This window comes from Mesoplodon bidens (assembly GCF_964165515.1).
Source record: "Mesoplodon bidens genome assembly, chromosome: 1".
Lineage (NCBI taxonomy): Eukaryota > Metazoa > Chordata > Mammalia > Artiodactyla > Ziphiidae > Mesoplodon > Mesoplodon bidens.
This window is the reverse complement of record NC_138176.1, coordinates 1,337,232-1,362,428: the sequence shown is the minus strand read 5'-3', so window position 1 is coordinate 1,362,428 and position 25,197 is coordinate 1,337,232. Positions and strand designations below refer to the sequence as shown.

At 60.9% G+C, this 25,197-nt stretch overlaps 1 protein-coding gene across 19 annotated transcripts in view; it reads left to right on the top strand.

Annotated features, from left to right (window-relative positions):
- Positions 1-24,934, top strand: part of JAKMIP3 (Janus kinase and microtubule interacting protein 3) — a gene marked incomplete at both ends in the record, with an annotated part of 42,776 nt that extends 17,842 nt beyond the window's left edge. Inside the window, 20 exons of one of the 19 annotated variants that reach the window (XM_081235733.1) lie at positions 555-770; positions 2,227-2,346; positions 2,892-3,038; positions 3,270-3,401; positions 4,642-4,677; positions 5,499-5,558; positions 6,674-6,802; positions 7,832-7,960; positions 8,881-8,964; positions 10,445-10,507; positions 12,389-12,487; positions 13,295-13,393; positions 13,482-13,541; positions 16,603-16,668; positions 17,448-17,516; positions 17,604-17,681; positions 20,570-20,773; positions 22,129-22,194; positions 23,929-23,970; positions 24,616-24,934. In XM_081235733.1, coding sequence (XP_081091859.1) covers positions 555-770; positions 2,227-2,346; positions 2,892-3,038; positions 3,270-3,401; positions 4,642-4,677; positions 5,499-5,558; positions 6,674-6,802; positions 7,832-7,960; positions 8,881-8,964; positions 10,445-10,507; positions 12,389-12,487; positions 13,295-13,393; positions 13,482-13,541; positions 16,603-16,668; positions 17,448-17,516; positions 17,604-17,681; positions 20,570-20,773; positions 22,129-22,194; positions 23,929-23,970; positions 24,616-24,774 — 2,058 coding nt within the window. Of the gene's footprint in view, positions 1-554; positions 771-2,226; positions 2,347-2,891; positions 3,039-3,269; positions 3,402-4,641; positions 4,678-5,498; positions 5,559-6,673; positions 6,803-7,831; positions 7,961-8,880; positions 8,965-10,444; positions 10,508-12,388; positions 12,488-13,294; positions 13,394-13,481; positions 13,542-16,602; positions 16,729-17,447; positions 17,517-17,603; positions 17,682-20,569; positions 20,774-22,128; positions 22,195-23,897; positions 23,971-24,615 lie in introns of those variants that run through there. The other 18 variants (XM_081235751.1, XM_081235750.1, XM_081235744.1 and 15 more) reach the window with 18 other exon arrangements.
- Between the last annotated feature and the right edge of the window lie 263 nt (positions 24,935-25,197).

Sequence of the window (25,197 nt, the reverse complement as noted above, 5' to 3'; positions counted from 1 at the left end):
GTCCAGCCTCCCCAAGCCAGGCGCCGCAGAGCAGCGGGAAAGAGGCCGAAAGGGCTTTTGGGCCCACGGCTCCTACTTCTCTGTGTTCACAGCCCGCCTGTTTTAACACAAACCTTGCTCATCCTACTGACAGGGTACGGGAAACGGGGCACCCCTATTCTGCCTGACGTGCAGCAGAAGGCAGAGGATAGAGGTGGCCTCTCCAGACCCTGCCGGACAAGGGGTCCCCGCAGGCCAGCCTGGGAGAGGGGAGTCCTGCCAGGACCCCGGGGAGGCTGGGGAGGGGTGTGTGGTGGAGACGTCCAGGGAGACGTCCTCGGCTCCCCCAGCTTGGTCTGAGCCGCGGAGTCACGTGAGGCCTGGGCGGCGGGGCATGGCTCTCGGTCCAGGGCCACTTGCTTTGCTTCGGGTCTCAGAGCCCGAGACGCCGGCAGGGCTGCTGCTGCGGGTGCCCCTCCTGACGCTTGCATGAGAGAGTCACTCCTCCTGTTTCTATGGTAACTGCAGATCTGTACCCTGCCTGCGTGTGTGATTGTGTTCTGTTCTCCTTGTAGATGGAGGAGATAAAATTTAAAGACAGAGCAGTCTTCGTGCTGGAGAGAGAGTTAGGGGTTCAAGCCGGGCATGCTCAGAGACTGCAGCTCCAAAAAGAGGCTCTAGATGAGCAGCTGTCCCAGGTCAAAGAGACCGATCGGCACCTGGGCAGCCCCAGACGGGAACTTCCTCACGCAAGCGGTGCAGGAGACGCCTCAGACCACTCGGGAAGCCCTGTAAGCACCTCCCATGCTTGGCCCGGTGACCCAGAGTCACAGACAGTGCTGCCCGTGGCTCATGGCCCCGCGGGCAGCCCCCTGGGGAGTCCAGAGCCCAAGCCCTCCTGCCCTGGCGGCACCGACCGTGTCTGCAGCCCGCAAGCCAGAGGGACCCTCAGCTTTGCTGGCTTGGCTGCGGGGCCCGGAGACTTCCGTCTCTTCCCTTCCTGTGACGTAGCACAGCACAAGCCCTCTTCTGTCCCTCCCGTGGGCCCTGCCCGAGGGGTCAGGCTTAGCTGCACCCACCTCAGCTGCCGGGCCCCAGGCTGCGAAGCGTCCCTGCCCTCGCTGGTGGGAGTTGCGGCTGGGCTGCTCCATCGCCGCGCGCACGTGGGCTTTGCCTCACGGCCCAGGGCGGCCCCCTGCTCGCCCCCCTCTGGCTTTGACCCTCCCGCAGTGGTTTCTGCCGCTCCCGTCACCAGTCGGCCACCCACCGCTTTCTGCATGCCCACGCCGCTTTCTGCTCCTTGGGCTGCATGGCAGCGCAGGGGCTGTGACACCATCCATTTCCTCACGGCCGCTCCTGATCCAGAGCCCTCTGAGGGGTTCCGGGAATCCGGGAGGGAGTCTAACTTCCATGGACCCTCGACGCGGTCCTTCCAGGTCTGCGCCCTCGCCTCTCCTGCACCTGCTGAATGAGGAACCGTTCCGCGGTCCTTCCTGGACGCGTGTCTGTTTGCTTGGAGGACAGAACCGCGTTTGAGCCGAGCCAGCCCTAGGACAGTGACATTCGAGAACAGAGCACGACATTTTGTAATCTTCTTATAAATGGCTTAACTGGATCAAAACCAGCTCCTGCTCTGGCATTCGATAGATTCCGTTAACTCCAGAGAAACTCTGAAGCCAGATCAAAATGTTTTCTTTGATTTTCCAATCAAGTTCTAGTGGTTCCCAAAGTGACCTTTCAGAAACTAAATTTGAGGCACCACTTTTCTTGGGAAACCCACTTTTGAAAGTCTATGTTGAACACCTTTTCCTGGGCTCACGTTATAACATGAGGAAAATTATGCCCCGACTGCAGTGCAGGGCAGGCCCCCCCCGCTGAAAGCTGCAGCCAGCAGTGGCCACAGGAAGCATGGTGCTGGTTTCCGGGGTTTTCTTGGCGTCACACAAACCTGCGGCATCTGCATCGGCACGCCCTCGCCCCCACATCTGCATGCCCTCGCCCCCCACATCTGGATACTTCTGGACATTTCTGCTCCTACATCCCGTCCCCAGCGTACAGTTTGCCGTGCCCACGGCGCTCGAAGCAGCAGTTGCCGGCCCCCAGGAGGGTCCACACCCACCCCCAGCTGTTCGGAATCACAGGCGAGCATGACGCAGAAGTGCCTTGGTTTCCGTGGTGTGTTGAGATTTGCAATGGTTTTTGTGTCTGTGTCTAGGAACAGTTATTTGCAGTTGATTTTTGTTTTAGGAACAGCAGTTGGATGAAAAGGATGCTCGGCGTTTCCAACTTAAGATTGCGGAGCTGAGCGCGATCATCCGGAAACTCGAGGACCGCAATGCCCTGCTGTCGGAGGAGAGGAACGAGCTGGTGCGTGGCAGCGGGGCCTCTGGATTCTGCGGGCTTGTGGCTGCTGTGCAGGGCGAGCTGAGGCATCCTCTTCCAAAAGTCCCTGTGGGAAGGAGGAACGAGGGTGACGGGGTGGGCCTTGCGTCCAGGCTCCTTGGCTGTTTCCAATAAACAAAATCAGGTGGGGGGCCAGAAATGGGCCTCAGGAGCCGGCTGGCTGACCCCTGCCCTGCGTCACCAAGGCACAAGTATCCTCAGTTCTGCGCGTGATCGGGAACATGTGAGGACCTCGCCCTTCAGCGGCGCCCTCCCCCTTAGTCCTTATGGCCACGGAGATTCCCCGGTGACCTGCGCTGCCGGGGAATGAGCTCCCCAAGGGGCCCTGAAGGGTCACGAGCCGGGCTGCTCCCCACAGCTCTTATGGGCTGAATGGAGCGCGGGCCCGAGGCTGCTGCCCTTTGTGGAACCTAAGGCTTATGCTGCTCACTTGACCGCCTCTGTTTGGAGACTGCTGGTTCTCTGCACACTTTTAAAAATCACTCTGTGTAATTTATTTTGTCTTTCAGTTAAAGCGTTTAAGGGAAGCTGAAAGTCAGTACAAGCCATTGCTGGATAAAAACAAACGCCTTACTCGGAAAAACGAAGATCTATCTCACACTTTACGTCGGATGGAAAACAAGTTAAAATTTATCACCCAGGAGAACATAGAGATGGTAAGGGGCCTCGCTGTCGTGTACCCGGCCTCTCCTGCACGAGGTTCGGTAACACGATGGAGCCTTTGGTCTCACGGGCGTTGGTGGGACCAGGAGCTTGCCGGAAGGAGGCCGTCCGCCCGCAGCCCGCGGGCGGCTGGTGACAGGGCTGCCAGGACGCAGCAGCCACCCTTCACCGGTCGGGCCCTCTCAGCCCACATGTCGCGCCGTGTGGTCTGGTTGGTTTTTCAGAGACAGAGGGCTGGCATCCTAAGGAGACCCAGTTCCTTAAACGACCTGGACCAGAGCCAGGACGAAAGAGAGGTGGACTTCCTGAAGCTGCAGATCCTGGAGCAGCAACACCTCATAGACGAGCTCTCCAAGGTGACCGCTGGGCGTCACCCCGCCCGCCCGCCAGCCGCGCTCCCGTCCCCTCCCGTCCCCGCTCTGCTGCCCACAGGGCACCCTGCGCCCGGGCTGGGCGGGGCCTGCCGGAGATGGGGGACAGCCTCCCCCAGGGTCGGCTCTAGGCGAGCCCCCCAGCCGAAGACCTCTGCTTCCCCCCCGCCTCGGGACTGCGCCCTCAAGAGCAGCAACAGGGCCTGTGTTGGCCCCGGGGCTCTCATAGTGCTGGGGGTGGGATCCAACGTCAGGGTGCTGGCAGGGCCGCGCTCCCGCAGATGGTGCTGGGGAGGACGGGTCTTTGGCCGCCGGCCACATCCCTCTGACCTCAGCTGTCTTCCTGGGGCCTCTCCTCTCTCTTCTGGACACCCAACCACCCTAATCCAGGATGGTCTCCTCTCAAGGTCCATGACGTAATCACTCCGCAAAGACCCTGTTTCCAAATAAGGCCGCAGTCCCAGGCCTGGGGCTTGGGGTGTGGGGGTATCTCTCCGGGGGCCCCACCCTCCATGTACGTAGCCCTCCCCCTGCGGCCCCAGCCCCGGCACAGCTTTTCCAGTAGTCCTTCTAGGGACCCTCCTGCAGTTACCCTCATCAGGGCATCTTCTGCATCTTTTTGGGACCCTGACTGACTCCACGGTCAGATCAGTTCAGAACAAGCTGCTTTGGTCATTCTGTGCCCTGGGCGGGGGCGGGGGGAGGGAAGCAGAGGGGACAGCGGCGCTCTCTGTCCTATCGCGGGCATGGCGCGGGGCCAGAGAGCGCTGGTCTGTCTTGTTTCCATGACTGAAATCACCTCCGAAGTAACTGAGATGGGTTGGGGCATCTTCCCACCCCGTGGGCAAGATGGGGTCTCACCACCCTGCCTTCCCTGACAGGGCCTGAGATCAGAGCTCTTGTCCCTTCAATGACCAGTGACCGTCCATCCCCACAATAAGAATGCACGAGGGGAAGAGGACAAAGACAGCATCCTGATCAGTTACAGATGCACACTCACCCTGAGCCTCTGCAGGGTCCCGGTTGCCCTTGGGGGCATCAGCTTAGGGAGGGAGGAGGCACCAGGGCCAAGGAAGACCCTCCCTCTCGGGGTGGGGGGGTGGGCGAGAGCAGTGGGATTCTACATCAGGAAGCAGAGGCTGGGGCCTGCGGGGCTCGGGGGCTCGGGGGCTCCCATGGGGCTGGATCTGTGCTCCCAACTCTCCACCTGCCTTCTCTCTTCCAGACTCTGGAGACTGCCGGCTACGTGAAAAGCATGTTAGTAAGTACCAGTCGGCATCCTCTCCTGCATCGCCTCCCACTTCCTGGGGCCCTTTGTCCCCAAAGCCTTCCTGTTCCAGTGGTTCCTCCCCACCCAGATAGGAGCATCCACCCCCGCCCTGGGTGGGTTTTATGACCACAGTGCTGCTTGCCCAGAGGCTTTGCCGTGGTGACTGAGAACGCCCACCCAGCAGGGTCACGCAGGGATACGGCCAGCACCCCACTTGGCTTTTGGCAACGCCTGATTCAGAGCTGGCTCTCCCTCCCGCCCTGGGACACTCACCCCCCCCATGGGTTTCTCCACCCCCGCCTGGACCCCGGTCTGGGCCTGGCTGGCTTCCTCATGGCCCCATAAATGCAGCCTAGCTCCCTGGAGAGAACAGGGTCACTGGTCTCACGTGTTTGCGAGGTCTGTCTCCACCGTGTGAATGCCACCCTGTGGACATCTGCCCTGGGAGAGCGGAGAGGGGCTGGGCCCTCTGTCTTTCTCGAACTTCCATTTATGTGTGTGCCACTCTAACCCCTACCCCGCAGGGTCCCAACCCCAGGCAGCGGAGGAAGCTCCAGACCTGAGCTCAGAGACACCCAAACCTGCCGTTCCTATTCCAGCCCAAGCTGGAAAGATGGTCCTTCCAAACCCTCAGAACAAACTGCCCTGAGCAGACCTCACTGCAGTGTCTTTGTGATAATGCAGGCGATAGACCAGCCTCAAGGTCACCCTCGGTCCATTCAGATGACGACTCGGAACTATTAACCTGTGTATTTAAAACTGACAGAGCTGTTCAACTACTCAAAAAAATCTCCTCAACTGGTTTTTTGCAGGAACGTGATAAGCTTTTAAGATATCGGAAACAAAGAAAGAAGATGGCAAAACTCCCCAAGGTAAACGAGTACATGAAACGTGTATTTTAAAAAGCCACTTAACAGGAATGAACCTCTTCCTTTAGATGTGAAAAGAAAATGGTTTTCTTATTTCTAAAAATTGTTTTTATGAAACAACCAAAACAGGACCCAAAGTATGTATTCTCTTTATATATATATATTTTTTAATTAATTTATTTATTCATTTATTTTTGGCTGTGTTGGGTCTTTGTTGCTGCGCGCGGGCTTTCTCTAGTTGTGGCGAGTCGGGGCTACTCTTCATTGCAGTCAGCTTCTCATTACGGTGGCTTCTCTTGTTGAGGAGCACGGGCTCTAGGCGCACGGGTTTCAGTAGTTGTGGCACACGGGCTCAGTAGTTGTGGCTCTCGGGCTCTAGAGCACAGGCTCAGTAGTTGTGGCTCACGGACTTAGCTGCTCCGCGGCATGTGGGATCTTCCCGGACCAGGGCTTGAACCCGTGTCCCCTGCACTGGCAGGCGGATTCTTAACCACTGCGCCACCAGGGAAGCCCTCTCTTTATATTTTAAATTAAAAAACCCAACCTTGTTTCCTTTAAATTTCCAAGAGAAGATGTGAATTCACCACAGTAATGAGGAGGAGGAGAAGGTAGCTGCGACACGCTCCCCGCCTTGGGCCAGGGCCGCGGGCGGCAGCACCTGAGTCTCTCCCAGGCAGACCTGCGCCCCTGTGCCCCTAGGGAATTTGAAGACCTGGGATCGTTTCTTTGCTGCACAATCCTTTTTGATAAACCTGTAACTTTTATTAAAGGAGATTTGGGAGATATTCCCAAAGGACCTAACTTGTATCCTGCTTTTTACAAACTGTGTGGGTTTCTTTTTTTGGTTTGGTTTTGGAACAACCAACGGTGATCCCCATACAGGCTGTTAGAGATTCCTTAGGCACAAACATGGGCTTGTCTGGCCCCTAGAAAGGCCGCCAGGAGGGCCATGTCCCACTCTGCTGTCCTCCAGCCCAGATGGTGGCCCCCTTGGCCCAAGGTTGGGCGGCCCGAGCAGTGCGGGGCGCGGGCGGTCCAGGATGGAGGCCGGAGTGCGCTTGGGGGCGGCCGGGCAGCTGGTCTGGGTTTGGATTAACACCGTCCCTTTTGGTCAGAAGCCGGTTGTCGTGGAGACCTTCTTTGGATACGACGAAGAGGCTTCCCTGGAATCTGATGGTTCTTCCATCTCTTATCAAACGGACAGGACAGACCAGACCCCGTGCACCCCAGACGACGACCTGGAGGAGGTACCCTCCCGCGGCGGCTTCTGGACAGGCCCAGCGGGCGGCACAGAGGCAGGCGGGGTCGGGGTCAGGAGGCCTGCTCCCCGGAGGGGGCCCTCACCGGCTGTAACCCTCAATAACCCACGATTTTGTACAGTGGGAAACACCTCCCACTGCCGGCTGCCTGGCTGTCGCTGCCCCCCTTCCTTCGCATGCACGCCCCGTCTGCTTCACCCCCGTCACTGCGCCAGGGCCCCCTCTGCAGAGCGGTGCAGAGAGCTCCTGCCCTCTCAGGGTGTCGGGGGTGGGGGGTCTGGGCCACCCAGCAGGGGTCGGCACCAGCGCCACGGGTACAGCCGAGTCGTGCCTCAGGGTGGAGGGGTGATGAGGACAAGCTCTGTCTCTGGATAAACACAGCCGAGGTGTCCCACCCTCCCCGCGCCTCCTTCCAGAGCACTGGCCCAGCCCTGCGGGTGTGGGATGAGGGGGGGCCAGTGGTCCGTGGCCCCGACCGCCACAGCGGGCACTGAGGCCGCGGGTCGCACCTCCCCTGGCAGATCCTGGCGGATGGCCCCGTGACCATGAACCCGCTTAGAGATCCAGGACAGGGTAGCACAGCTGCCGCCAGTGAGGACGGGCCTGGGGGAGCTTGGGCCCATTAGGGTTCCCGTCTGGTCACTCCTGGACTTGGCTTGTTCTCCTCTGAAGGCCAGCAGCCCCCTGCCTTCTCCCTGGGGCAGCAAGTGACATCCCAGCCACGGGGAGGCAGCATGGGTGACTGTGCAGGAAGGAGCCTGGAAGGTGAGACCCCAGCTGTAAGCCTTTCACAAGGCCCAGGTCCCTTCCCGACACACTCCGGCAGAGCGGATCCTCAGGGCAGCCTGGTCAGGAATGGAGGGTCCCCGGCTCAGGACAGCCTGGCTGGCAGGTGGGCCCCAGCCGAGCCCTGGCCTCGGATCAGCCAGCTCGGCCTTTCATCCCAGGGCTCAGGGCCTGCCTCTCGGGTCCCCGGTAGAGGCCTGGCTAACGCTGTGTCTCCGTGCGCCCCTCCAGGGCCTGGCCAAGGAGGAGACGGAGCTGAGGTTCCGGCAGCTGACCATGGAGTACCAGGCCCTGCAGCGGGCCTATGCGCTGCTGCAGGAGCAGGTCGGAGGGACGCTGGACGCAGAGCGAGAAGTTAAGGTCTAACTGACGTCCACGCCACCACGCTCCGGCTCCCACTGGGCTCCCCCACTTGACCCCCGGCCTTGGCAGGGACCCTCGCACCTTCCAGGCCCGGCCCTTCTCTCCCGCGGTCATGGTCAGGCCTGGTGATGCTCACCCAGGCGATCGACACGCGGTTGTTTGGGAAGCAGCTCTGGCGGTCGCTCAGTGGCGGGTGGGCCTGGGCCAGGGCGGGGTCCGAGTGGAGTGGAGGCACCCTCACACCCTGTGTCCCGATGGCCCAAACGCTCTTATCCATTTGCCCTGGAAGCTGTTCCCAGGGCAGCCGGGGCACCCATCATGATAAAGTGCCCTGCGGCCTGGACCCTGTGAGAGCAGATTAGCTCGAGGGAAGGGGGCTCAGACCCCCTAGAAGCCAGCTGGTGCTGGGCGATGGGCTTTCACGCAGCAGGGCGCCGGGGGCTGGTCTTCTAAAGGAGGTTGGGCTCTGGGGAAGAAAGTGAAAGCGAAGTGCGGGTAAGGAGGTGAGCGCAGGGCGGGCAGAGGCGCGGGGAGGGGAGGGGAGGGAAGGTGCCCGGGGGCTGTGCCTGGCACACCGCTCAGCAGCCCCTCTGCGTGTGTCCTGGTCATTATTGTCCGACAACTAAAGCAGCCCCTTCCAGCCGCACCCGGCAGCTCAATCCTCTTTCATCCTGGAAACGAGGATTCTCCCTAATATTCCCTCCAAAATGACTCTACAGATCGTCCCCCGTAATCTCAGCGAGGTCGCGTGCTTCAGCTAAGCCTCCGCGTTTCCCCTTTACTCCAGAGCGGTCCTTGCCAAGGGGCTACTCTCCACTGGCTGAACCAAAAGGCAGACAGTCCCCTTAAAGTCCCGTCCAAGTGGGCGCGTCTGGCTTTTAGAGAAAATTTGATGTATGTCTTCTCCCATCCTACAGACCCGTGAGCAGCTACAGGCGGACGTGCAGAGGGCGCAGACGCGGATCGAAGACCTGGAGAAGGCCCTGGCAGAGCAGGGACAGGTGAGCACAGGGGCCTGGGTCCCCAGGAAGCTGGGGTGGTGGCCTGGGTCCCTGGGCTGCAGTGCCCCCCGCCATGAGGGTGGCGGTCTGTGAGTGTGTCCATCTGCACACTGAGGATTGGCACCCCAGCTCCCTTTACTGTGTGTGCATCACACCTCAGTAAAAGATTTAAAAGCGGAAAGAATGCATACATAAAGGAATTCCACAGCAAGCCTCAAACAAGGCAGGAATCATCCTGGCCATCCGTACACGCCTCTTCGGGCTTGATCAGAGATCCTGTCCGTCTCTTAGCTCAAGGCCTGGATTTCAGGTCCCAGGGGTCTGTCGGTCACTCCCCTTAGCCCCCCTCACCGCTGGGCTCTTCAAATCCTGGGGGGAGGGCCTCCATCCCACGGGGCCTGAGCCTCCCCCTGACCTGCTGGATGGTGCAGCCCCAGGTGGACCTCCAGGACGGGCTGGAGGACGTCCGGTGGGGCTGGGAGGGTCTGGGTGGGAGAGGGCCACACGCCGTGCAGACCCACGGAGGGCCTGATGTGTTAACTGCTGGGGAGACGGCTGGACAGACGGACAGGGCAAGGACGTGAGCCACTGCCCGGCCACGTTGCCACATCCTCGCCTGAGCGCATGAGGCCCCGAATCCAGTGCTGAGGCACCTGAGTCACACCGGACCGGCCCACATCCCCACTCCTCGGCCCCTGAGCCCCCGGGCTGCGCTCGGCCTGAGTGAGCTGCATGCGCAGCGCCACGACCCGGACCCGGAGGCGTCAGTCCTGGGCCCCGTCTGATGTTGCCGCCGAGCCTCCTGCGCCCGAGAAGCACAGTAGCCGAGGGGCTGGGAAGCGAGAAGGAGGAGGAGGGGAGGAAGCCGGTCCTTTGGTTGCAGAAACGAGTCCTTCAGACTTGAACTTCACAGAGGACTCTGCTGAGAAGAAATCTGGGGCCGAGTTCAGTGTCTGGACACCTCACTTTGTGACCACATGCCGGTGGTGGAGGTTCCTCCAGGGCACGGAGCTGGAACCGCGGTCGAAGACGCTGGGGCTCCCCCAAGGCCTGACCCAGGGCAGCCCAGGAGGTGTCCGCACGGGCCCCACCAGAGCTCAGAGCCTCCCTCGGGCCCCGTGTCCCCAGGTGTGAAGTGGGAGGGACCCCCACCCTGGCACCTGCCCTCTCCCCACCGGCCCGAGCCCCCTGGCTCCTGCTGGCCGTGTGTCTGGGTCCCCTAGACCTGCAACGTCCACATGGGCTCCTGGCCTGGGCTTGCACAAGCCTGGGTGCCATCCACTTCTATCCGGGACCCTCCAAGGAAATGGGTGAAACCCTGGGTTTTCATCAGCTGTGGGGCAGAAGCTATCACTCCCTGGTTACTTCAGAAGCTGGGTGTTGAGTCTTTTCGGCACATCCCCTGTCTGCTCAGTCGTGATTTCAATCGTGGTTCCACCCTGCGGTGTTTTTATTTCTCCACTTTGATTCCCTTTCCAAGGACATGAAGTGGATTGAAGACAAGCAAGCGCTGTATCGGAGAAATCAAGAGCTCATAGAAAAGGTAACGCCCCTGCCAGGCCGCGTCTGAGAGTCTGGCTGCTTCCCGAACAAAGCAGGAATTCCCTTGCGCTCAGGGGTTTGCGGGGTCCCCGCGGTGCTGGGCAGTGGGGAGAAAGCAGAGGTTCCCCGGCGGAGCCCCAGCCAGGCCTTCTGTGCTTCTCACTCCCGTGGGGTTGCCCCCACGACCCACCCCCACCGTCTCCTGGGACAGGCGGCCTGGAAGGGGGCACCTAGGGTCCCGCCAGCCCCATGTCTATAGCGGCGTCTCGATTCTTGTTTTCTTGCCTGATGGATTCTGTGGTTGGTGATGGTTAGAAAACCCTTGTGGGCAGTTCATGGCCGTCCCCAGAGGAGTGGGCCCAGGACGGCTGGAGCCAGTCACGCGGAACAAGGTGGGAGGGGGCAGTGGCTGCATGTCCAGAGGCAGGAGGGCCAGTGGGGCCTCACAGCTCGCTCTGGCAGCCCCCTCATCACCCTGTCCTGGTGAGGGTGCTCTTGGTGACCCGTCCCCACCAGCAGCTGGCCTTGTCCACAGACAGAGGGCGGGCGGGGGCAGCACCTTCTACGGCAGGCACAGCTCTTCTAGAAAAGAGCCAGGCCGGCCACAGCTCGTGAGCCTGAGGGCACCGAACCAGGCCCATGGGCAGAGGCTGGTCCTGCCCCACTCGAAGCCATCAGGCCCACACGGGGCAGTGCTTTGGGTGCCATTCGTACCTTAAGTGCTGAGCGACACCTACCTGCTTGTCGTGGACCCTCTGCACACGTCTTCACTCAGCACAGCTGCTTCCATGATGCTCTCATGCTCACATAAACGCTCCTGTGCATGTAAATGCTTGTGTGTACACAGAACGGCCACATACTTAAATGCACATGCACACGTGTAGATGCTTGTGCGCACACATAAACGTTCACGTGCGCACGTAATAGCTTGTGTACACTCAGACACACATGTGCACCTTTAAACACTCGTGTGCACATTAGCACCTGCATATACACTGGAACACAGGCACACTCAAATGTTCATGAGCACACACACACTTAAACACTCATGTGAGCTTGTCACCTGTACACGTCACACCCACAGGCACACATAAACTCTCATTTGCACACTTGAACACTCATACGTGCACTTAAAACCTGTGCATTTGTCTGGCACGGTGCCCATGGGGTCACAGTCCTGGCCTGTGGGTGCATCCCAGCTGTCCCAGCCGTGCAGAGTGACACACAGTGCAGTGGGAAGACCCAGCCCCCGAGGGCACCGGCTGACTCAGAGGACACTGATGCTCCCGGATCCATCTGGACCCATTCCGAGCCGCAGAGCAGGCCCCTCGGCCCCCACGTTCAACTCGGGGGGACGGACCGAGTGGACAGTGCCCATGGTGGACACGAGACCACTGTGGACATGTGCCACGGGCTGCACTGTGCTTTACCCCTTGGGAGGTGCGGGCCTCACACACGTCAGTTCTGGAGGGTGGCCAGGCAGCCACGGCACACAGCCCCGCCGTCGGGCAGCAGTGTTCCTGCGGCTCTGGGCCAGCCTGGGCTCCAAGGGGCGCCGTCCTGGCCGTGGTGAGGCGCGGGCAGCATGGCGACAGCTTACGCCTCCGCCCGCGGTGGCCCTTCTCTTCCTCATCTCTGCTCAGACGGCCCCCCGCCCAGTGCGCCCGGCCCTGCGTCCCCCGCCCACCCGCTGCCGGTTGAGCCCAGGGGGGGACTCACCTAGTCTCACCAGGGCGGCCCCCCACGGACTGAGGCTGGAGTGAGGGCCCTGGGCCGAGGACCAGGGCCAGGCGACCATCCCCGTGACGCCAGCAGCCGTCAGGGAAGCTGAGAGCTGGCCTCACGTGAGACTCCAGGGCCTCACCCGTCTTTTATTTTACAGATTAAACAAATGGAGACAGAAGAGGCTCGGTTAAAGCATGAGGTCCAGGATGCGAAGGACCAAAACGAGCTGCTGGAGTTCCGGATCCTGGAGCTAGAGGTGCGGGGTCGGGGTGGGGTCAGAGAGCTGTCACCCCGAGCTGGTGCCATCGAGGGCTGCGAGTCCAGCCCCGTCACTCAGAGGAAACAGATGCAAGACGAAACAAAAGTGTCCGCACACAGCTCTGGGGCCTCCCTCGCTCCTGGTCCCCTGTGGCCCTGGCTGCCAGGCATGACCACCCTCTCCTACGATGCCACCACCCAGCTTCGCTTGGTGCGTCCCTGCACCGGCGTTTCCACCCATCTGGTTTCCTGGCGTCCACGCACACCTGCAGTGTGGGGAGTGGGCCCCCATGAGTCCAGAGGGAGCTGCCCCTCAGGGTCCTCCCGTCCACCTCCCGGGGCGCAAGAGGGCTGTGTGGCCACTCCGTGTGCATCGCCCCGTGGCCCCAGGGCTCCTGCCTGTGGTCCTGGATGAGGACGGTGGCGGCCCCTCCAGCCACTGTCCTCTGTCCTCAGGGTCGCTGAGGTCAGGCCCGTGCGGGACACTGCTCCCGGTCCCCTGGGACTCAGATCAGCTCGTCGGCCCTGGGGGTGGGACTGCCGGCCCCTCAGCAGGCGGGGGCCGCTCCCAAGGGCCTCCCCGTGGGTGGCTGGGAGGCCCGTGCCCCCATCAGCGTCCACACAGGGCCGTTCCCTGGGCAGGAGGAGGGATGGGCCTCTGCTGCAGCAGCCGGGGCTTCATCCTCACAAAGACCACGCTGACCGTGCTGGGTGGACGTGGTGTCTTCACCGTGTCCCCGGGCAGCCCAGCACTGCCCTCCAGGAGGGAGGGGACGCCCGTGCCCAGATTCCGCTCTCTGTCTAGGAGAGGGAGAGGAAGTCGCCGGCCATCAACTTCCACCACACCCACTTCGTGGACGGGAAGAGCCCCCTGCAGGCGTACTGCGAGGCCGAAGGCGTGATGGTAATGCCCCGCCCCTGCCTGCACACCCCTCATCCCCGCGGCCGCCTGGCCGGCGCTCCCTCCCAGCAGCCTGTCCCCCTGCCTCTAGGACATCCTGGTCTCGGAGCTGATGAAGAAGCTGGACCTCCTGGGGGACAACGCCGTAAGTGTAGGTCGCTCTCCTGACTTGTGCATGCCTCCCCGTGCCCAGCGCCCCGCACGGTCCAGGGGCCCCTGTGAGTCCCGCTGTGGCCCTACCGCAGCCCACACCCTCCCACTGCCGGAGCTGCCTGGGACGGGCCCTCTGGCATTTAGAAGAAACTGCGTTCTTTCTGACTCTGTTCCCACACGGGAGTTCAGGGCCTCGGCTCTCACACTTGATTCTTCCAGCAGAGGTGCTTCTGGCCCCGTGTTCTCAGTTTCTGGGATCCCTCTCAATCTCTAAGCTCTTCCATGTTCTTGGTGGGGATGGGGGCTGTGGGTCCTTAGTGTGCCTTAGACACCTCAAACTCAGGGCTTCCCACTTACTTAGTTTGGGAGGAGGGGAAGAGCCTATATAAATAATCCCCAAATCTCACTTAGGGCAGAGTTCCAGTTTCTACAGCAAACTCCTCAAACACCCGCCAATTGCTGAATGGGCAGTGACCGCATCCCTCACGCCACCCTCCACCCTCCATCCTCCATCCACCCACCTTCCATCCATTCTCCATTCACCCTCCGTCCATCATCCTGTACTGGTTGAGCCCCTGCCCAGTGGTTAGGGGGATCAACTGTGCTGGAACAGGGCCCCAGTCCACACCCCAGAACGTTTCCGCCACAAGGTGTCCTAACAAGTGTCTACAGCTGGTCCTAAAGCACCCTGGGCTTCACATCCTGGTAACTGCTCTCAAGAAAGATCAGGGCTTCCCTGGTGGCCAGTGGTTGAGAGTCCGCCCGCCGATGCAGGGGACACGGGTTCGTGCCCCGGTCCTGGAAGATCCCACATGCTGCGGAGTGGCTGGGCCCGTGAGCCATGGCCGCTGAGCCTGCGCGTCCGGAAAAAAAAGAAAAAGGAAAGATCAAGGCACTAAGTCAAACTGCTGCCCTCCATGCAGCAGATGGAGGAAAAAAACACATGCACACACACACACACACACATTCTCACGCATACCAAAACCCAAGCACTCATGCACATCCTTGGGGCCAGTTCTTCCCAGCAGCTTCGAGGTGTTCAGGGCCCTGTATTGACAGGAATCCCTCCTCTCCCCACCCGCCCTTGACTTGGGAAGCAGTGAGGCCGGAGAGCGGGGGGGAAAGCAGCTCCCAGCAGGGAGGCTCTCCTGGCTGTATTGCCCACCCCCCCGACCCTGCCACTCGTCAGACCCCTGGCTCCACCTCAGCTGCAGGTAGTGGAGGTGCTGGTCCACAGCAGGGATGGCCGTTGTCACGATGTGCTCCAGGGTTTAGCCTGAGTATCAGCCCCCATCATGGGCTCTTGGGAACCTTTCAGTTCACAGCTAGAGAGACTGAAGCCCCAGAGGACACCCACCCAGGTCACAGAGCTGCGGTACTGGCCAGCTAGGACGAGCCCAGGTCTGCCTAGTTCTGTTCGGGGCCCCTCCCAGCCCTGTAGCTGCCCACGCGAGAGCACCAGTGCACGTGACGGCCCTGGAGCCATCACACGGCCTCAGAGACGGGGGCAGAGGACACACTGCCGGTCTTACGTGCAGGTGACCTCTAGAGACCCTTGGCAGTTTCTGAAGGACCATGGGGGTGACCCTTGAGTCTGTCGTGTGCACATGGACACAGTTCAGGCAGATGACAGGGATAGCCTGGCCCCCTCCCCTTCTCAGCCAGGGCACGCTGAGGCTGTGGCCACTGTCTCCAGGCTGCTTCCCAGAAGGCTGCAGCCTCCCAGCTGGCCATGGGGCACCTGAGCCCCGGGCCTCGGTTTCCTCGGGAGTTGGGGTCCTTGGAGTAGGGCAGAGGGGCCGGCGGGGGCAGAACGGACCCCCGTCCCCCCTGGTGGGCGTCCGCTCACTGCTGCTGCGCCTGCGCCACAGGGGGGACAGGGCACCCAGGGAAGGCTGCGCGGGTGGAGGAGAGAGCACGTTGCCAAGGCCAGGGTCACCTCCAGGAGGGAGTGGCTGGAGCCCAGCCAGGCTGCCCACTAAGTGGGACGTCGCGGGCCCTTCAGCCTGGTCTGACCACATCCAGGTAGCTTCCCTCAGTTACACGGAAGGCCCCCCGCAGCCTCCCACACTCCCCATCCCGCCCATCAGGCCCAGCCCTGCCTCGGGAGGAGGGTGGGGACAGCCTGGCTAGTGTCCCCGGAAGCCAGAGGGATGAGGGGCGCCTGGCCCCGGCACCACACTGCATCAGGCTGCAGCGTGTGCCTGAGGACGGAGCCTGCCTCTGTGTCCCAGCAGCTGGCCACCCTCCCCCACCTGTGCCTACTGCTTCCGGGGTAGGGGGTGGTGAGAGACCCCTGCCCCTGGGGAGCTCACGCTGCGGAGGGAGCAAGGCGGGAGGGCTTCCGGAGTGGGTGGCCCTGAATCAGGGAAGTTCTGGGGTGGGGGGCCACCCTCAGCTCAGCGACCCCAGGGGGCTCCTCCCTGCCTGTCTCTGCTCCCCATGACCCTTGTTGGCTGTCCCGCAGGTGGGCCCAGCAGTGGGGACAGCCCAGCTGCCTCCACCCTGGTGCTGATGCAGGTGGCACATCCTCTGAGGATGCCCCCCGGCCCCAAAGCCAGAGTCACCCTGCCCGGAAGGACCCTTTGGGACGAGGCATGAATACAACGTGCAGAAAAAAGACAAAACGGCAGGGATGGGAACCATTTCATAGTCATGAATGTTTGATCTTTGCTTCACATTCATAAGTGGTGCTGTAATGATTCAGGCCTCCTGTGTGCAGAGCTGTGGCTTTAAATAAAAACCCAACAGAGAACGGGGAAGCCTGGCTGCTCATCCTGCCACCCGCTGTTCCATTCTGCCCCACTGGCTACCTTAGACGTGGTCACCAGCCATGAGAGGGCCAGAGGGGCAAGACGGAGAGTCACCCCAGGGCTGGCAGGACCAAGAGGAAAGAGGATCAAAGCCTCCCGGGAGGGCCTTTTAGTGAAAGCGACATTTAGCTGTGACCCCAGTTCCCCTGCGCCCGTCCCATCAGTGCCACTGAGCGCCCGTCCCTCAGCCCGGCCACCCAGAAGGCACTTGCCCTGACCACACGTGAATTCTGCTCTTGGATGCAGAACCTGACCAATGAGGAGCAGGTGGTCGTCATACAAGCCAGGACAGTCCTGACCTTGGCCGAAAAGGTAACAGTGACTGTGAACGCTGTCGGGACGGGGACGGGCTTCCCGAAGCCTCCCTTTCTGGCTCAGCGCACAGAAGATGCTCACCCTAGGAGGAGGGCTGCCGGGAGGTGGGGTTGGGGTCCACGGGTCCTATTTGCCTCGGGAGGTCTGGCACACGCACAGGTCAGCCAGCACCGCCACGTGTGTTTGCAGTGACAGATTCAGCCGGACCTCTCCCCAAGGCCATTCTGCCTCCGCCTCCCCCCAGAGGCCAGGAGGTATGGTGGGTCTGTAAATCGGCAGCATCTGTCTCAGCTGCCGGGACCCTCCTCCGGGGGTCTCCCAGCCCACCCGGGCTCCCCACCCTCCAGCCTCTCTGCTCCCACGGGCCGCCAGCCTCCGCCCGGTCCCACCCCCGCAGCCAGAACCCGCTTGGTAGGCCTGCTGGCAGCGCCCCCTCCCAGCGGCCCCCAGCAGGGCAGGGAGGGATGTCCAGCAAATAGGAGCTCAGGGGCCAGCACCCCGGGAGAACGGGCTGCCTAATGTCCCTCCTCTCCCAGCGCTGGGGGGCGCAGACTCCCAGGACACGAGGCGGGGCTGCGCGGGGGGACCCAGGCCTGGCCCGCACGCCGGGCACACGGAGCCCATGATGCCAGCCCAGCCCTGACTCCCACGAGGGCCGAGCCCTCCCCTCCTGGAGGAAGCATGGGAAGGGCGGGGAGGGCCAGGCACCCCAGGCTGTCTCCCCGGGGCTCGGGGAGGTGGACTTTGACGCCTGAGTACCTTCCGTCTGTGTCCAGTGGCTCCAGCAGATCGAAGAGACGGAGTCGGCCCTGCAGCGGAAGATGGTGGACCTGGAGAGTGAGAAGGTTCGTGTGCAGCTGGCCACGTGGGCCGCGGCCCCGCGCTCCAGGTCGGCTGCGCCAGGCCCAGACACGGGTCCTCTTGCGTTTCAGGAGCTGTTCAGTAAACAGAAGGGCTACCTGGACGAGGAGCTGGACTACCGGAAGCAGTCCCTGGACCAGGCTCACAAGGTAAGAGAAGCACGGCTGCCGGAACCCCCAGGGGTGGCGGATTTGGGGTAGAAACGGGGAAGGTTGGTCCCACGGCCAGCATGGTGTCTCGGGGGCCACGTGGCCTCGGACCTGCCTGGGAAGATCCTGCGCCCAGTGTGACCAGCGTGGGGTCACTCTTCGCATTTCTCCTGCCGGACACCCCTCGCCCGGCGAGTTCCAAGGATGCCTTACTGCTCCGTCGGCAACCCTTGGCCCCAGGAGTGCAGGCACACGAGCAGAAGTCAAGTGGGTATTTGAAATGAGCTGAGAAATAGAATTCATTGAAACAATGCATTTACAAGTGAGGTGAACACAGCTGAGTGTCTGTCAGTCCATCCTCCCGCCTGGGACCCCTGCTTCTGTCCATCTGCACCAACCAGTGCACACGTGCCTTTTGTGCGTACCTGCCCCATGGGAAACCATTTCCCCCCGAGAAACCTGAAGGGACGTCCCCGTGTGCAGTTAACCCCGACATCGGTGCCGAAAAGATGGGTTCTGGAGATGACATCAGGGAGACGGCTTTATGACACACAGACACACGAACACACACGCACCCGCACGCCGCAGAAAATGTCGCCCCGGGACTGTGGATGGGGCTCCTGCACACAGCGCTGAGGGATGCTGTCAGGGCCCCCGGTGATGCTGGGTCCGCTCCCGGTCTGCTGACTGTCAGGGCTGCTCTCTGCATGATACTGTTTGGGAGCCCCCTTCCTCCAATTCCGGCAGGAAGGCTGCACGTTTTGCTCTCCCTCCCTGGTTTTCTTGACTCTATAGTTAGGCCTGCACTTCTGCTGGATAATTAGCCATTTTATCTGCCATTCACAAAGCCCTGTGCAGGAGGGAGGCACCTACCGCCTTGGGATGACCTGGGTGGGGGGGACACAGGCCTGTGGGAACCTGCTGGGTTTCACACCCTCCCTGCTCTGTGAGCACAGGAGCCACAGCTGGGTTTCGAAGGGGAAGGGTGGTCCCTGCGTGGCTGAGGGCCGTCTAGGAAAGCTGGGAGCAGAGGCCTGGCCGTTCACAGGTGAGGACGAGCGCTGGGGCGAGGCTGTGCACACAGAGCCGGCGTCCGGGCGGCCCGTCGCTCAAGGTCAGGCACGCAGGGAAGGTCAGAACATCGCCATCTCCTGCCAGTCTTGGGGTGAAGCCGTCGTGATGTTAATTCTAAGCCCCACACTCAGCTGCCTTTATTTTAAAGCTGGAGCGTATCTAAAACACAGTAAGCTCTTTTGCTCTAGGAAGTGGCCGCCGATGTGCTGTGTGAGCCGGCAGTAACAGCTGGGGACAGTTTATTTTGTGGCCGTCAGGAACAATAACATGTAAGCCAGGAACAAAGGTTTCCCCCCCGCCATTTCCTAAAATGTCTACTCAGCCAAAGGACTTTCCATAGTCATTTTGCCTGAAGAAGAAGAAACATTCATTCCTGAAGAGGTTACATTTTTGATGGGAAGATGGGAAGAATTTGGCTTTTTCAAAGATTGTATCTATGAGATTTCCTGAGGAACAAGCTTTAAAAGTGCTCCAGATCAAAGTGCTAAGTCACTAGGAATTTATAACAAGGTCTGTATTTTGGCGGCTGGGTGGCAGCAAAGGGATGATACAGCATGTGTGTCTGGGGACCAGCAGCATGGCCTGTTCTCCACGTCAGAGCCCTGGCGGGGCAACGCGAGGGCCCTGGGCTGGAGCCCCCCTGGAGTCTGAACCCCACTCCCCACCAGCAGGGCCCTGTGCAGGTCGTCCAGCCCGGCAGTCTCATCAGCGTGCCTCAGTGTCCTCACCGGTGAGCCAGGCCTAACAAGAGCACCTGCTTCCTGGAAGGGGCGGGACTGAAGGGCTTCATGGAGGTGAAGCCCTAAGCCGGCACAGGCACACACAGGCACCCACGGGCGTGGGCATCCTTAGGGTTATCACTTGGGACAGAGGAGGTGAGGGGCTGGGAGGCGGCCAGAGGCCGGACACGTGGGCCTCATGTGCAGGCAGCAGGGAGGGAGGCAGAGAGACAGACAGACAGAGAGGGAGAGAGAAGGGGAGGAGAGGTGGGGCAGGTGTATGTCTCACAGTCTGGAGGCCAGAAGCCTGACACCAAGGTGCTGGCAGGGCCACATCCGTCTGAAGCTCCAGGGGAGGCCCTCCTGCGTCTTCCAGCTCCTGGGGGCCCAGGCGTTCCCGGGCTTGTGGCTGAGTCACCGCAATCTCTGCCCTGTCGTCACATGGCTTCCCCGCATCGTCCATGACTGTCTCCAAGTTCCCCTCTTCTTCCGAGGCCGTGAGTCAGTGGATTGAGGCCCCCTGATCCAGTCTGACGTCACCTGCACTGGGTGACATCTGCCTATTTCCAAATGATCCACATTCACAGGTTCTGGGGGTTAGGACGATGTTTCTTTGCGGACACGAGTCACCCCACAGGCAGCGCTGGGGACTGCAGAGCTGACGGCCTGGCCCCTCTGCACTTCTGCAGACAAACCCTGTGAGCTCCGCCCTCCTTCCTTCTTAGCGACTCGGAAGCCCAGGGTTTGGCGAAGGTTGTGAGCAAAGGAAGAAGCCTTTGCTGCTCTTTCCTCAAGGGATACCCGGCCGGCCCACGGCCGCTCTGGCCCTCGTCCGACTCTGGCCTCGAATTCTGCTGACCTCGACGTCCCTAGTGTTTCACTGCACGTTAAACATCACGTGGAAGGGAATGTTCTTGAAATAATTACTCCCGGACTGTTTCCAGCCTCCAGAACATCATTTAACTGGTCCAGGCGGGAGCAGTCCCCTCTGTGGGCTGGCCTGGCGGCGTCGTGACCCCAGGGCGGGGTGCTCCAGTCCCCCAGGCCGTCCCCGGGGGAGGAGGCGGGGACTGACGTGTCCCCTCCCGCCCCCAGCACATCCTGGAGCTGGAAGCCATGCTGTACGACGTCCTGCAGCAGGAAGCCGGGGCCAAAGTGGCAGACATGCTGTCGGAGGAGGAGCGCGAGAAGCTCAGGGTGGCGGTGGAGCAGTGGAAGCGCCAGGTCATGAGCGAGCTGCGCGAGCGGGACGCCCAGATCCTGCGGGAGCGCATGGAGCTGCTGCAGCTGGCGCAGCAGGTGCGCACAGGGGCGCCGCGGGCGCAGGACCTCCGGGCGGAGCGGGGCTTCCCGTGCCTGGCCCTCTGATGGCCACACCTCCAATGACAGTACCCTCCCGTGGCCACGCCCCAAAGCTCATGCCCTCTCGTAGCCACACCCCCATATCCCTGCCCTCCAATGATCATGCCCCCAAGGCCAGGGCCTTCCACTGGCCGTGCCCCCCGATGGCTATGCTCTCCAGTGGCCGTGCCCATGGGGGACCCTCCTGCCGCACTGCCTGTCCCTCCAGACCAGCCTCCCGGGCAGTCCCGCCCAGGCCTCTGGGTGGCACAGCCCCCCTCCTGGGTCCCCCCCACTCTGGGTCTCTTCCATGGTTCCTCCCTCAGTGGCAAGACCCCAGCGAAGGTGTCATCTGGGGAGCAGCGGCTCACGGGCTAGGGACTTGGGGAACCTTCTCTTGGCCTACAGGCACTTGGGGCCCTCAGGCCAGTCTGGCCAGTTCATTTCTAACTGGGGGTGAGGGATCCTGGCAGACTAGACAGGCTTGGTGTGTAAGACATGCCTCCGCTTCACTGTGTGTGCTGGCGTGGCCTTTGTGGCTGTGTTCCGTGTTCAGATACACTAGTGAATCCAGGTTTACTGTGAATGTCAGAGGGCTGACGTCTGACCAGAGGACTGGTCAGCTACCAGGACCCTCGCTGCCAGATCCAGGGTGGTCAGTGTGAGGACTGCCACCTGCAGACCCTCACTCCCATCAGACGGGCTGTGATCAGAGCTCAGCTGCTTCCAGGGTCCAGGCCAGGCATCCAGGTCCGGCGTGGGCACACACATGTCCATCTGCCCGGCATTGTGCACCAAAGTGAAGACTAGAGTTTCCAAACCTGAGGTCAGCCTTGCCAGGAAAGTCCTCCCCGTGACTGACTTTGTGACCCTTCTGGCTACTCTTCTCACTGCTGGAACGGCGTTTTGGAAGGACTGTGAATTGGGCCCTTACCATTTCCTTGGGCTTCTAGCATCATGGCTTATGACCTGGAGGTATAGGAGGTGGGAGGGTGTCATTCCCGTCACAGGGAGCGTGGCTGAGGGGAAAGCTGTCCCCCTCTCTCTTGCTGTTGCAAAGAGCAGACTGAGGGGGGCTGTGTCCGTAACGGAACCCGAGGCAGGCACACTGGCTCTCCTCCCGAAGCCGAGGCTCCTAAAAGTCGGCGGGGAGGACAGCCCGAGGCCCCAGGCCCCTCGCCATGGCCAGCGTGGCAGCTGCCCTGTGACGACTGGTCCACCAAGTACATGCGTGAAAATCCCGAAGGGCTTTTGCCCACTTGGTTTCCCAAATATTCTGATTATTGAGGGTTTTCCTTCTTTTAACATTGCAGAGAGCTAAAGAATTAGAAGAAAGAATAGAAGCTCAGAAGAGACAAATAAAGGAACTGGAGGAAAAGGTAAGACAAATACAAATCTGGGGGTTTTGCTTTGTTGCCGGAGCTCAGGATGCCATGTGGTGCTAGGTCTGAGGTTGGGGTATTTCTGGACAGAAAGAGGCTTCGGGGACGTGTCTGCTCGGGACAAGGAGCCGCAGCCCAGGGTCTGGGAACACCCCGTCCATGACACCTAGCCGTGCCACCCCAAGGGCTGTGCCTCTCACGGCCTCAGTTTCGCCGGCCGTCGGGGTGCCTGCAGACCGGCGACGAGCGGTCCCTTTAATGTGATTCCTTGACTGTGGCTCCCAAGTTTGGAAACGGCAGGTGCTGGGGTGCAGCTGGTTGGGGGCCGTGTGGCTTGGGGTCGGGGAGGACTGTCCAGCTCTTCTCCCGACGGCTGGCTCTGCAACTCCCAAATCAGGGTGCACCAAGCACCCTCAGAGAGAAGCCTGCAGGGTGTGCTTAGTTCTAGGACAGTTGGGCTCTTTTGGTCTGTGATTTAGGACGTTTCGATGGCTTCTAGCAGGCAGACTGCTTGTTCGCGTCTTGTGACCGGTCGTGCCTGTGGGGTGGATCTCACCAAAGGCCGGCTCCCCTCTGAGCCTCCCTGGCTTGTCCCTGCTGGAGAGAACGGGAGGCTGGACAGGTCCGGACAGGACCCGCCACCCTCAGTGGGCCACACGTCCTCAGCCCTGCCTGGGAAGAGCCAGCAGAGGCTCTGTGCTCCCGGGTCACAGGGACCCCTCCCCACGGCAGCCCCTGCAGCTGGTCCTCCCCCTGCCCTGCCCACCCCTCCTCCAGATGAACCCCGCCCCTTCCCTGGGCACTTTACCGCCATCTGCCGAGCAGTCTTGGTGGTAACTTGCAAATCCAGAGCTGGTGACAGGCCCCTAGAACCGTGCAGGACACGACCTGCAAAGCAGAGAGGAAGCCAGGGAGCAATTATGTGCCTGCCCAAGGGCACCAGACCGTGGGCGACACACACCTGGCTCGCCTGGGGAGGCCGGCGGGACGCGCAACCTCTTAGCGATGCAGTCTCTCCCCAGAATGAACCTCTCTTTCCTTTTGCATCTTAAAGTGAGAGTATTTGTTTGTATTAAATACTAGAATTTTAAAAATTGGGTGTTTATTCTTTTAATCTAGCTGAAGCAGCTCTGCCTTTCCAAGCAGTTGTACCACCATCAGATTTTCTTTTGTGTCTAAATTGGCTGGACACCTCCCCCGACCCAAAATGAGGCTCCAAAGTGTGAAATCTATTCAGCAAGTTGGCTGTACTTTATCATTTATAATGGGACTGAGACCAAAATACTGTCACGGAGTGTGGTGTTTGCCTGGCACTTGGATCGTCTTTCCGTAAGACTCCTGTCGTCATTATAGCCACTTAGCGCCCTCACCATCAGCCCTGGTAACAGGTCCAGATGGCCGGTCCCTGCCACTGCCCCAGAGGCGAAGTGACCAGGAGAGCCTCCCTCCTGGCTGTCTTCCGCAGCCTGGCCTCTGGCCAGTGCGAGGTCCCTGGGGAGGGGACAGCACCGTCACTTCAGGCCCCTGGCAGTGCAACCCTTAAACCACTGGCCACCTGTGCGCCAGGATCTGCTCCTGACCCCCAGCTGGCATCTCCACGTCGCTCTGTCTGTGATCGCGTTATTTCTTGCCAAAAGCTCTACAAACTCTTTTTTCTCTTTCTTTCCTTCCATGTCTCCACCCTCCCCTTTCCGTTTTAGTTTCTATTTTTGTTCTTATTTTTCTCCTTAGCTTTCATTCTGTGGTCATAGCTCTCCTGGGGACCCTGGCGTGGTGAGTATTTCGTCTGCATCATAAGGACCAGCACGGCCCCCGCTGTTCCGTAAGCAGGAGGTGCTTCCGGAAGGGGACAGCCAGGGGTCCCCCAGGTCCTAGAGGGGAGGGGTCTGCCATCGTCAGAGGGGAAGGGGCGCTTGCCTTCCTTGAGAAGGAAGGGACGCAAAGGACCCCCTCCCACGGGACCCCCCCAGGGGAGAGATGCGCACACAAAACTCCCTGTTCTCTGCTCCGGGCAACTCGGCAGGGAGCAGTGCTGGTGTTTTCGTGTCTTTTTGTCTTTTCCTTGTATCAAGTACAAGCTTGGGTGACACTGGAGATTCAGCCAGAGATGCGCCCACATTCCCAGACAAGCTGGGCTCATTCACGGCCTCACAGTCGTGCTAAGCTGGGGCATCGTGCCCGCGGCTTTCAGGCCAAGGCCGCACGTGAAAGCTTGACCACTGCTTCCTTCCCAAACAAGATGAGAGGGCAAGTAGGGCGTGGCCTCACCATCCCGTCTCCGTCTCTGTCTGTGGCCCCCGCCCTCAGAGGGCCTCCCCTCGGGAGCAGGGCCACCCTTCCTCATAGCCCCATCCCTCCAGCCCTTCCCTCTCTCCCTGCAGCCTCCCTGACCTGTGTCCTGCGTCTCTTTTCTTCCAGCCCTCCGAGGAGCCAGACCCCTTTCCTCCAGCTGGACCAGAGAGCAGCAGGTGCCCCGGTGGCAGAGGGAGATGCCGCATCTCATTCCTGAAGACTCAAGAGGATCTGGGCTCTGCATACCCGCTCCCGTCGAGGAAGAGGGAGAAAGGGGGTCTTTGAGCACCTCTGCGGGGGACTGTCCCTTTTGATGAGCCAGAATTAGAACTACTTCTCTGACTGGGGCTCCTCTGAAGAGACCTTGTCTTGGCTGTGGACCCTGGGGTCCTTCCTCGGGACGCGGCCTCCCAATCCTAGTTACAGGGACGCACGAGTCCCCTGCTGCACACGTGTAAAGAGCTGCTTCTATGCAGGAGCCCCAAACTCCCACCTCCCTTTGTTCCCTTGATGACCAAACGGTGTCTCAAAGGAAGATTCCCAGAAGCAACGCAGGCGCCCCGCAAAATGGTGCAATGAAGCTGCCACCACGGTGGTGACCTTTGTTCAGGGAAATGGGGACGGTTCATGGAGCATCTCAAGGCCTGTTGCCCCGTGTGTTCCAGGACGGACGGGCTAGGAAGACGCCGCGACTCACTGGCTGGGGTC